The 11,830-nt window shown below is 33.4% G+C and overlaps 1 protein-coding gene across 3 annotated transcripts; it reads left to right on the forward strand.

The window, feature by feature from the left end:
* The first annotated feature begins 1,890 nt into the window (after positions 1-1,890).
* On the forward strand, positions 1,891-11,126 carry LOC101491056 (uncharacterized). 3 transcript variants are annotated; one of them, XM_004504053.4, is made up of 14 exons: positions 1,891-2,116; positions 2,769-2,848; positions 3,020-3,178; positions 3,703-3,916; positions 4,343-4,429; positions 4,511-4,650; positions 5,222-5,302; positions 5,420-5,484; positions 7,859-8,031; positions 8,545-8,675; positions 8,773-8,860; positions 9,775-9,988; positions 10,133-10,233; positions 10,399-11,126. In XM_004504053.4, the coding sequence occupies exons 1-14, from the start codon at positions 1,949-1,951 to the stop codon at positions 10,870-10,872; spliced, it is 2,175 nt and encodes a 724-aa protein (XP_004504110.1). In that variant the 5' UTR covers positions 1,891-1,948; the 3' UTR covers positions 10,873-11,126. The 3 variants fall into 3 exon arrangements, with proteins under 3 accessions (XP_004504110.1, XP_027191820.1, XP_012572214.1); XM_027336019.2 differs by having other exon boundaries at positions 2,059-2,116; positions 3,042-3,178; XM_012716760.3 differs by lacking the exon at positions 1,891-2,116 and having other exon boundaries at positions 2,813-2,949; positions 3,042-3,178.
* The last annotated feature ends 704 nt before the right edge of the window (positions 11,127-11,830 follow it).

Genomic DNA, 11,830 nt, shown 5'->3' on the forward strand with positions numbered 1-11,830 from the left:
CGGATCTTCCTCTCTTAATTTTAAGGGTAGATGTGTTAGATAAGTTAGTTATAAGTAGGTATAACTTGATTACTATTTATGGTAATTAATTTTGTTCATTGAATGAATTTTAAATAATTCAAGTTTTTTCTTGATTTATTTTCTCTTTGTTGGATTCTATCATGTTTATTCACAACAAGAAATGTTAATCTACAATTTCAACTTACAAATGAATGTTATATATACTTGAAGTTAGTTGTAGATAGTTATATGTTGATTAGCGTTCACAAGTTAGTTAAGATTCACTAGTTTGATTATGATCATTATATGAAGTGTATCCTGTATTCATTATAATCAATTTTTTTCGTTGAATTTATTCTAAATAATTCAATCTTTTTTTTTTTTAATTTATTTTCTCTTTTTGTTGGACTCAACCATACTTCTGAACAAGTTTTGTTCTAGATTTTTTTTACTAAGTGTGGAGGAGAATTATTTAACCGTGTTGTTCGCTTGAAAGAAATAAAGAACATAGTATTTGAGTGGGTAAGAAAAAATTAGTATATTAAAATTATAAAAGACAATTATTTTTCACAAGGGACTAATTTGCCTAACATGATTTTAATTCAATTTAAAATTACAATCAAATGATCCATAAAACATAGTTCAATTGACAAATATCGATATTGGAAAGTTGAATACTATGTCCCGTGTTTAAACCCAAACTTCACAGTTGTGTACGATTTTGTTACCATCTATGAAAAAAAATTGTAGTCAAATGAGTCGAGTTGATGCAATATAGGCCGTAGACATTCAATACCCACATCTTTCTACAATAACTAACTCATAGCATTTGTAAATCAATGCATACTCATTCGTCCCTTGATTTAGTTTCCCCACCTCCAACTACACTATTAAAAAATAGAATTTAGTGTATATTACCAAAAATTAGATTCGAGAAAAGTTAAAAAATTGAAGAATTAAATGAACATTCATCTCATAAATCAATGACCTCACCAATACATGAATGTAACAAACTAACAATGACTCAAAATTACGAGGATTAAGTTAAGATGAGACTACTCTAACTAAAACAAGTACTACAATAGAACCTCTTTTTTTTTTCTTTTTCTTTTTTTTTTTTCGTTTAGAAGATTGTTGTAGAGTTAAAAAAGAAAAAACTAACACAATAGAGTTTTTAAAATAATAACATTTCTTTAAACGAAGCTACTTCGTCAAAACACGATCTTAACTTCAAATTCAAATTGAGATTAAATGATGCGAGTTTGAATTTTTTTACAACCTATCTATAAGTTTGCGGTTGATGGCAAGTGCCCAACTCTTTTATAGATCACTATAATTTTATTAGATGACGTATTCAACATTCATTAGACTCCTTAATTTTTTTGTCTTTTTTTATAAATTTTTAAGTTTGGTAGTTTAAATACACAATTAAATCTTAAATTTCAGCAGTACATTTAGGAATTTAGGATTTGAAAAGCAAGATAAGAATACCAATGGAAATTCACAAGTTTTGGACTTTCATATTCAAGAGAAAAAATATATTTTTTAATTGAATCACAAGAATATCAATTTATTAATAGAAAAATAATCGAAAGGTGGTACTTTTCCAACCTCCAAAGTCAGTCAAAAATAAAATATATCAAGATAAAAAAAGTATAATTCCTCGAAAATTACTAGTATAAATCATCGAAAATTACTAGTATAAATCAAGATAAAAACACAGTTTTTTCCATCTTGGAAGAATAGTGGGTGTGATTTTTTTCAGAAATACATAGGTGTGAAAAGTAAGTATCTAATTAAAAGAAAAGCGGGCCGTATAGGCCGTGCATGAAGCCCATAGGCAAAAGGGGTTGGGTGATGGTGCAATTAGCAGTTGACAGTATAGTATACTTCACCTGAAAGTCACTGCCATTAGCATCTTGATCGATCGATCGAGGGAGAAAGAGAGATGTGGGTGTTTTACATGATATCTCTTCCCCTAACAATGGGAATGGTTCTATTAACCTTGAGGTACTTCGCTGGGCCTTCCGTACCTTTATACGTTCTCTTCACCGTTGGATATACCTGGTTCTCTTCCCTCTCCATCATCATCCTTGTCCCCGCTGACATCTGGCTGGTACTATACTATTCTCTCCTTCCTTTCCCTCCAATTCACTATTCTACTACATGTACCATGCTATCAGATACATATAATTATCGTGCTACCTACATGTTGTGAACATACGCTGGTTGTTGTTGTATCGTGTTTTTATTTGTATTTACTACTTTGCTTAATTTCGAATAACATTTTGGTTTTCATTTTTTCTAAGTTGTGTTCATTTCAAATCACTAATAAGGAGATGAAAGACTCATTTAATAAACAATTTTGATAGAGATAAGGTGGGAATAATGTATTTTTAGAAACAATGAAACATTGTTTTGGCATGGATTTTCACAATTTCTGAAAATGTTAGACCTGATTTTCAAAAATTGTTAAAGAAAATGTTGACGGAAATATTTGATCTATATTCTCTTATGTTTATTAGTTGAAGTGAAAATGGAAACATGAAAAATGTAAACGGGTCCTAAGCTTGCCATTTGCTTGTTCTTTTATATATACTTCAATTGGGCATTTTCTTGACTAGTACATATGATATCCTTCCTCCCTTATTGAGGCAGACTTTGGAATTTTAAAAAGTTAAACAGCAAAGAGAATTTTGGATCATTGAAGGATTATATGTGCAACAATTTCATTAATATAATGGTGTTTCTTTCTTTAACACATACAGACAATATCTTCCCAACTAGACAATGGAGGCATTTCTTTCTTTTGGAGCTGGTCATATTGGAGTACATTTTTGCTTACTTGGTACGCTTCATGTAAAAGTTTCTATCTTTATGTCTGCAAGGAAGTACATATTCTTGTGTAGATAGTAGTACATACTTAATAAGTATTGGTATTGCAAGGAAGTAAGTAAATGGAATTTACAGATCAGAAATGCAAATTTGCTTATGTATTAAATTATGTTATCCTAAGCAGGGCTGTCGTGCCCCTTATTCAGGGTTTTGAAGATGCCAGTGACTTCACTGTATTGGAAAGATTGAAGACTAGTATACATGTTAACTTGGTCTTCTATCTAATTGTGGGATCCATTGGCCTTTTTGGACTTATTCTTCTCATTATGATGCACAAGCACTGGTTGGTTCTCGCCTTCTTAATCTTTGTTGTTTTGAACTAGATTATAGTTTTTTGTTGCAAGTTGGCCCGAAGGTATTGTTGCTTAGAGTTTTCTAATTAGTTCTCTTTAAATGACTATTCTTATTTTCACTCAAAGAGCTCTATTGTTTCCTCAAAGCCCCATGCGTGGCAACTAATCTAACTTTTCTTGAATATTTATAATGTCATAAGGGTAGATACTTTTTTAGCAATGTTTGGACTTTGACATGAATGATGCATTCCAGAAATTTGCAATGTCTGTGAGGACATTTCAAGGAACCTAATTGATGTCTTTCCATGATATATGCTTACCTTATGCCCAGTTACTTTATTATTTTTGACATCATGGCCACGATTGACAACTTAACACGCAATAAACCTTTTTGCATTCCTACACGTGCTTATGCGTGTGTGTATGTGTGCTTTGGTTTGATTTGGTTTGGTTTGAAGTGAATCCCCCTCTTTGTTTTTTTTTAATACCAGTTAGTTGATTCTTTTATAAGCAGGAGTGGAGGTCTTATGGGATTAGCCATGGCTTGCTCAAATACATTCGGACTAGTCACCGGTGCATTTCTTCTTGGCTTTGGTTTGAGTGAAATTCCTAAAAATGTTTGGAGAAATGCCGACTGGACCACCCGCCAAAAAGTTATTTCCCACAAAATTGCTAAAATGGCTGCTGAACTTGATGATGCTCATAAAAAACTTTCTAATGCTATTGTTGTAAGTGGTTCGTACATGTTTTTCATATTATTGAGAATTTACAAAGGACACACACACTATTGAGATTCTTATTATTCAACTCGCATTAGTCCACACATCAGATTTCCACTCCTGAGCGCTATAGGGTGTGTTGAGAGTCTCACATGGATTAGAGATATGGCCTAAATAGTGCTTAGAAGGCTATGAGAGTCCTCACGTTACAAGTTGGTTTAGTGGGGTAGAATTAGATCTTCAGTCCAAATTATAAGACACACTAAACACATGCTTAATACACTACTCCTAACAATGTGGGTAAGGGGGTGATGCAAGATAGGAATGGATCAATGCAGTTTAGTTGAACTTTAGACTAACCCTGTTTCTTTTTAACCTGTCCATTTGCAAACAAAATTCAAAAACTTGAAGTTCTTTGATGATTTATTTCTGTAGGCTGCTCAAGCCACGTCAAATCAGATGTCCAGACACGATCCTCTGAGACCTTACATGGATGTAATTCATGACACGCTAACTCAAATGGTATAAATCTTACATTCTTTGCTTAGAGATTCTGATTACAGAACACGGCTCTTTGTTAGAATATAATCTTCAATTTTCCAGTTTAGGGAAGATCCATCCTTCAGACCACAAGGTGGCCGATTAGGTGAAAGTGATATGGATTATGATACTGATGAGAAGTCAATGGCAACATTAAGACGTCATCTACGGGGAGCTACTGAGGAGTACTACAGATATAAAAGGTAAGAAAATGATTAGCTCAGTCTTTTAAGCCTGTTATTTGAGAAATTGACCTTGAATTATTTACAGTAGGCATGAATGGTAATTCAGGGGTTATATTCTTCCTAGGAGTATAAACACCTAATAAAGCCATATTCATTTATTTTTTTGTTTACGTTAATTACAATGCCTACTGTTTACTCATTAGGCTAATATAAAAAATATCTTTCTTAATGGTCCGCATATAATTTGTTAGTTTTTTTCTTTTCTTTTTTACCATATTCACCTATGAATCTTATAATTGCTCTGGTTGAACGAACTTACTTGAATGGAGGACAGTTTTAGCTTTGGTTCCTAGCTTTTAATAATATGAAAGACCTTGTAAAAATTGGCTTTCTAACTGTATCCCGCGAGGAAATATATTTCTTTTTGCCACGTATAGGATGAGTATTGAAGAGATCAGCTCATATAAAAGACTTTTTCATTTTATATATCCATGAAAGCTTTAATGGATTATTAGTCCTTTTGCTTATCGGCATTGTCCGACCCTTCCACAACAGACTATTGACTGGGTATTATATTGCTGCTTTTCAGTGAGTACATGACTTATGTATTAGAAGCCCTTGAACTGGAAGATACAATAAAGAATTATGAAAGCCGCAAGGCAACTGGATGGTTTGCTTCTAATTATTATTTTTTTCTGTTGGTTTTTGGCCCCATTTCAATAGGCTTCATGAATACTTAAAGGTTGTTCCAGCTAACTTTAGGCCATTTTTAATGCTATCATTTCAGGAAATATATGTCAAGCATCAGACCTGCTCGGACTGGCAAGTTAGGGTCTTTATTTGACACTTTAGGTAATTATAAGAATCTTTGCTAATCTACTTGTTCCTAACTCCATTTAATTTATTTTCCTGCAATTGGACTTGTATTTACCTGATTTAACTTAAATGAAGATGCTTATGTTAGTTTCACACAAGCATGTTATCCTTTCAGTATACGAAGATATCAATAACCAATGATGCAACATATCCCCATCCTACTTGATCTGTTTCTTCCTGTGTCAAAATAAACCTTCAGTTTGATTATATTTTGCATATTTATACTGCAGAGTATTTTGCATATTTAAACAAAGTTCATCTTACTTGTACTATGAGTGCATCAAGCACTTGAACTAATCCAGTACTAATACCGAAATTAAAAAATGTTAATAGCCACAGTCACAACTATAGGCACAGTCACATCCCTCTCTTGCTCCCACTGGGTAATGGGCATCCTAAAACCACCCCATTTTGATCCCAAATCATCTCTTAATCCTTGCAAATTGCAACTCCTTTTGCACTATTCGGCCGACCACTACTCCTTGGTCATGGCTGGCCATTACAAAACAACATTTAGTGCGAACCTTTGTCATGCATCAAACACCACGAAAAGGCAGAAAAATACCTTTAGCATGTGAAGAAAAAAATCAATCAGCCACCAGGGACACCAAAAAGTGGTTCAAGAAACAAAAGGTAAGCATGCAAAATAATATACAATGTAGTTTTAGGGAGACCAGTACAGCAGATAGATACACATGGTGATAGAATTAGTGGGCTTAAGACTAGTGAAAGACCCAAATCTGCAGTGTGGAAAACTTATGTCCGCAAGGGTAAAAAAGAGAATAAGCAGTCTATTAATGACAGAGCAGAGAAACTCATTAAATTCTAGGGATTTCAGTTACACATAGGGGAATAAGTTAAGGAGGGTAGGGGAGTATTGCTCATGAATAATTATAATTATCATTGAATTAGGAGATACTATTTTCTCTGGAGGAGCTTTGCTCTGGGTTATACATTGTATCAGAATTTTCCCTTCTTCCATAAATCAATAAATTTCCATTTTATCTATCAATTTACGTTCACAGATCCCTATTTCTCTGTGATTCTATCACATGGGTTGCAACAGATGGTATAACTTTGATACCGTGTCTAAACGTACAATATTTGGGAGAAAGTGTAGTTCATGTGTACAAACTATCAATTTTTTGTTGTATACCATGAATGCATCTTAGAGGTAGAGATCAAGAAAAATTATAGGCCAAATCATTAAAAAGGCTTTAGATTTAGGTTGTTTGTCATTTGGAAGGATTAATGATAAGATATTATGACATTGTTTGATTCATGTGTTGGGCAAAGATGTTATTACTGTATGCTGTGAGTACATTGAGTACTAAAGGACTAATTGAGGAGCTAATCGACAGCTATTACAACTGTCATAACTATAGCTAACTAACATAAATATGGCAACAAATTTTTACTACTGTTCTTACAGTACATAATTGTATATGCACACAGTGAACTAGTATTCAATACAATTATATATACTACAGTAATTTTGAAAAATTGAAGTTTCTCAATGGAAGTTTCCTAGGTTTTGAAGAAAAAGAGAACTTTGAATCTGATACTAACAAACCTTGTATGAAGTCCATATAATATACTCATACTGATCATGCTGTTTTTGTTTTAAAAGTTTCTTAAATTACTTTTTTCCTCTGTCATGCAATATGTTTTTTTAACTTTCTCAATTTGGTTTCATGCCACAATCAGTGCTTGTATTATTTCATCATGATATATAAGGAGACTGTCGAGTTAACCTTGTCGGTAAATTATTAGAAAAATATCCCTACCTGTGTGATTCAGGTAGACAACAAGAAAAATAAAGGAAAAGAAGAAGAAGAAGAAATAACACCAAACAAAATATCAATATGAAACGGAAATATCACAGGATTTTAGGATCCAAACAAAATGTTCTCTTGACCAAGCAAATGTTTTCTCAATCTCTCCCAGCTAGAATGGACTATGATATGTCTTGCCAAGTAGGATGGCAATCTAGAGTGCAACTCTCTCTTGAAGAGAATTGTATTAACTCTCTTACTCCATAGTTCTTGGAGATCAACTTGCTTGCTCCCGCCTATCCCTCACAAATCCTCCTTTATATATTTGAGAGACGAATTAGATGGTGGGTGGTAATTGTTTGTCATATTTCCATGATTCCTTAATAATGCAATCTCCATTCGTAAGATGAATGTGATAGTCTCAAGAGTCCATGATTGATTATAAGGCCTTTGAAAGTTCTCATTAATTCTTTCCCATGCATTTGAATAACATTGCATGTGTTTATGTCCAAACATACTACATAGTGTAAAGAAGATTTGGTTTAGGTTTCTGAGTAAATGGTGGTTCTTTGCAGAATTTTTCTGGCGATGCATTTTGAGAAAACAAGTTGAAAAAGGGTTGGCTGTTATACTTGGTATCATGTCTGTTGCAATTCTTCTGGCAGAGGCAACTCTTCTGCCCAGTGTTGATCTATCTCTTTTCTCAATTCTTATAAAATCTGTTGGAGCACAGGAGGTGCTTGTGCAGGTAGACCAAATTTGACAGACACACACACAGTATTTCACATTGTGGAAAGAAAGTTTTTGATAAAGATTTCGTTCTGGAACATAGAAAATCTTATAATAATTTAAAGATTGAAATCTGACGTGTCCCATATGAACTTCCCCGTGATTGAGTAATTTGGCCTCTTTTGGGGTGCATATTATTAGTAAGCTGCACCTGTGTTTTGGAGTTGGGTTATGCATGAAATCGATTCATGCTAATTATTCAGAATTTAATTTCTATGTAACATTATAAAATATTTTTATACATCTATCGAGTGACACCTCACCACTTAGATAATTGTGCAGGTATTTTTGAAAATAATATTATAACATATCTAAATGGTGAAATTTGATTGGACGCATTAATAATTTTTTTACACTTTTCAGTACATACAAATTAATCAATTACTCATGGAATACCACATGATATCTCTTTGCTTTAATGGAATGCTTAAAAGCTGCTTTCTGAATCGCATATCTTCAATTTCTTGCTCAGGCTTTTGCTTTTGTTCCACTCATGTACATGTGCATTTGCACATACTTCTCCCTGTTCAAAATTGGAAGGCTGGTGTTTTACTCATTGACACCCAGACAGACCAGCTCAGTTAGCCTGCTTATGATATGCTCGTAAGTAATATTAACTACTGTCACTGCTACTTATTTCTGTTTCTTGAATTGCTGGTGTCGTCTCACATACATAATTTATTTTCTATCTTGTTCCCAGTATGATTGCTCGTTATGCTCCCCCTGTTTCATACAACTTTCTCAATCTCATTCGCCTAGGGTCTCATAAAACAACTATATTTGAACAGGTAATTCTTTTATCGTGGTTTCATGCTTGGGGTTCTACTTTATACTAATAAGTAATAACTAGTAAAGTAACTTTTTAATTTTAATTTAAATATAAAAATATTATCTTAACTCTAATTACAAACATGAATATGCTAATATGATAATGATACTATCACTCCTCCCAACCCAAGAATTTTCCTACAAATATGTATTCACCCTTATAGCTCCTACTTTATTATGGCTCTATTTGATAAGCAGTTAAATTAAATGCTTATTTAGTAAAGTATTTTAGGAAGTTCAATTAAGCACTTGTTCATAATCTATTATGGAGAACTTATTACAATAAGCTAAAAACAATTTATGTAGATGTATTTTAACTTATTTTATAAGTGTGTCCAAACATTAATATAAGTGATTTTGTCGAGATATAAATAAAAATAAACTCTTCCAAACACTCCCTGTGTATGTATAGATGGATTAGGTAAGACTTCATGAAATCCTACTAAGTACATGGCTAATAACCCTACTTGAATAATGGAAATTTGAAACAAATTATTAAAATATACAACTTAATCAATCAACAATATATGAATAATTGGTTTCACAATGTATTCTAAAGATATTGTATGATATTTGAAAGTATCCTATTACAATTGAAAGATATCTGCAAAGTTCTGTAACAAGTATCAAATCACTTCTTAGTTCTTAATAATACTGGAAATTGCCATTTTTGTACTGATTCGGTGCACAACATATTGTAAGTAGAAAAAGATGTAATGTACTACTATTCTCCATTAAGTGTAGTGACCCATATTTGAAATTTTCTTTTTCCTAACCCAACTAATAAATTATTGCCAACTTTGTATCAAAACTCTTTTCCTATAAATTGTCTTTCTTTTTTTTCTAACTTGGTTCATTTTGTAATTGATTGCAGCGAATGGGGAACATTGATAATGCTGTCCCTTTCTTTGGAGATAAATTTAACAAAATCTTTCCGCTTATTATGGTTATATACACCCTTTTGGTTGCAAGCAACTTCTTTAACAGGGTATTTTATTTCCTGGGAAGTTGGAGGAGATATATTTTCAAAACTGAAGCTGACGATATGGATGGTTTTCATCCATCAGGGTTAGTTATCTTGCAGAAAGGTATGTGTGCTAAGAATTCTTAGTCATTAAAGCTCTAGTTCAAGTTAAATGACAAATCTTGTCTAAACCAGTAAACCTTAATTTAATGTGGGATGTTGAATTTTGTGATACCATTGCTGATGATTGAATTCATGTAATTTGTAGAACGGTATTGGCTTGAACAAGGACGTAAAGTAGGCGAGCAAGTTGTTCCACTTGCAAAGAATTTTAATAGTATTGATGTAGAATCAAGCAACACTATTATGGTATGTCGACATGCCACCCGAAAAAATGTCATTTCTCATTATTTTCATCTGTCTTGCAGTATGTGTAGCTTAACATCATGGTGACTTTGACGTCTGCAAAGATATAATGTTTGTTACTCTGCTTTTTCAGACAGTTTCACTCATGTTATAACTTATATTGTTCAGGAGGAGAATGGTGTTGAAATGAAGGGAACTTCTACCTTAATTAACGCAGAAATTAACGGACGTCTGTCCAAAACTATGAAGGAAGAGACAAGGAGATATAGTTCGAGCAGGGAAGCGATCAGCAGCAAGTATGCTGCTGTCAGACAGCAGAGTGGACTAACATCTAAATATAAGGCAGAAGAGACAAACTTAGACTCTGCTAAGGTCTCCTTGCTTGATCATGGTAATACTTCTGAAACTTCTGGTTTGGTTTCGACATGGCAAACATTAAAGAAAGGCTTTCAGAGTTTGAAGACTGACATCGGTGCCAAAGGGTTTTTACCCGTACGGCAAACACAGCAAAATAGGATCACTCGTGTTTCCTCATCTGAATCCCTTGATGATATAGTTCACAGACTGAAACAGCCCTCAATGGATCAAGTCTTTAACAACGATGAGGATATGGGGGCTAATATCTCCGGTTCTTCTAGATGATATCGATAGTTTCGGCAAGATGTTGGTAAGTGTTCAAGAATTGGTAATTCAAGTACATAATTATCATGTACAGTAGTGGGAAAATGTTGCATACTTTCTTTGGCTTTCTTCTCTTTTCTTTTTTTTTTTTCTTTTTTTTTTCTTTGCTAGTATATAGCCCAATGCAATGTAAAGAAGGAAAGATAGTCTGCTATTGAGGAGTTAATACACGTTCCAAATTAATCACATAAATACAGTAAATTCAGATTTAGCTCCTCCATGTCGAGTAATTTATTTTAATTTTAGGGAGTAAAGTAAGTAATCGACAATTCCTAAACAAAAGAATGAACACTTCAAATTGCACAAGTACAATTTAATTATGTGCAGTTAAGTTATTAAAAAAAGTGGATCTAAGTTTTATTAAACTGTTTACAAAAAGTCAACCCTTTCTCTCCCTCATTGTTCTTGAATGCATGAAGGCTTCCTTGGTGTCCTTTCTTGTCAATTTGAGTAGCTTGGACCAAAAGCTTCCTTTCTTATTATTTTCCTTGTTATCTCCATTGAATTCCCTACCGCTAATTTGGCTTCTTGAAACAAAAGCGACGGACTTGCTCTTCTTCAACTCATAATCGAATCCAACCAGGGAAGAAGCAGAATCCATCACACTAGAAGTGTGACGGCGGTGACGGCGGCTATGAGCTTGAGACATGTAATTTGATAAGGTTGAAGAAAATGGTTGAGGAGATTGAGGTACATGGTGAATTTGTTTGTTGTTGCATAGCTTTGAAAGTTTGTCTCTTAAGCAATAAGAGCAAACACCAGGTAGTTGCCTGTAATTTGGGTGCTCTTTGCACTTTGTTCCTGCTGCTTCTAACTCTGACAACTTCATATTTTGATTGATAATGTTTTGTACGTGCGGTTTACCGTTTTATAGTTTCATTTGTCGTAGGCGCAGTGCATAGGAAATCCACAAGTACGT

Source organism: Cicer arietinum, chromosome 6 (assembly GCF_000331145.2).
Source record: "Cicer arietinum cultivar CDC Frontier isolate Library 1 chromosome 6, Cicar.CDCFrontier_v2.0, whole genome shotgun sequence".
Lineage (NCBI taxonomy): Eukaryota > Viridiplantae > Streptophyta > Magnoliopsida > Fabales > Fabaceae > Cicer > Cicer arietinum.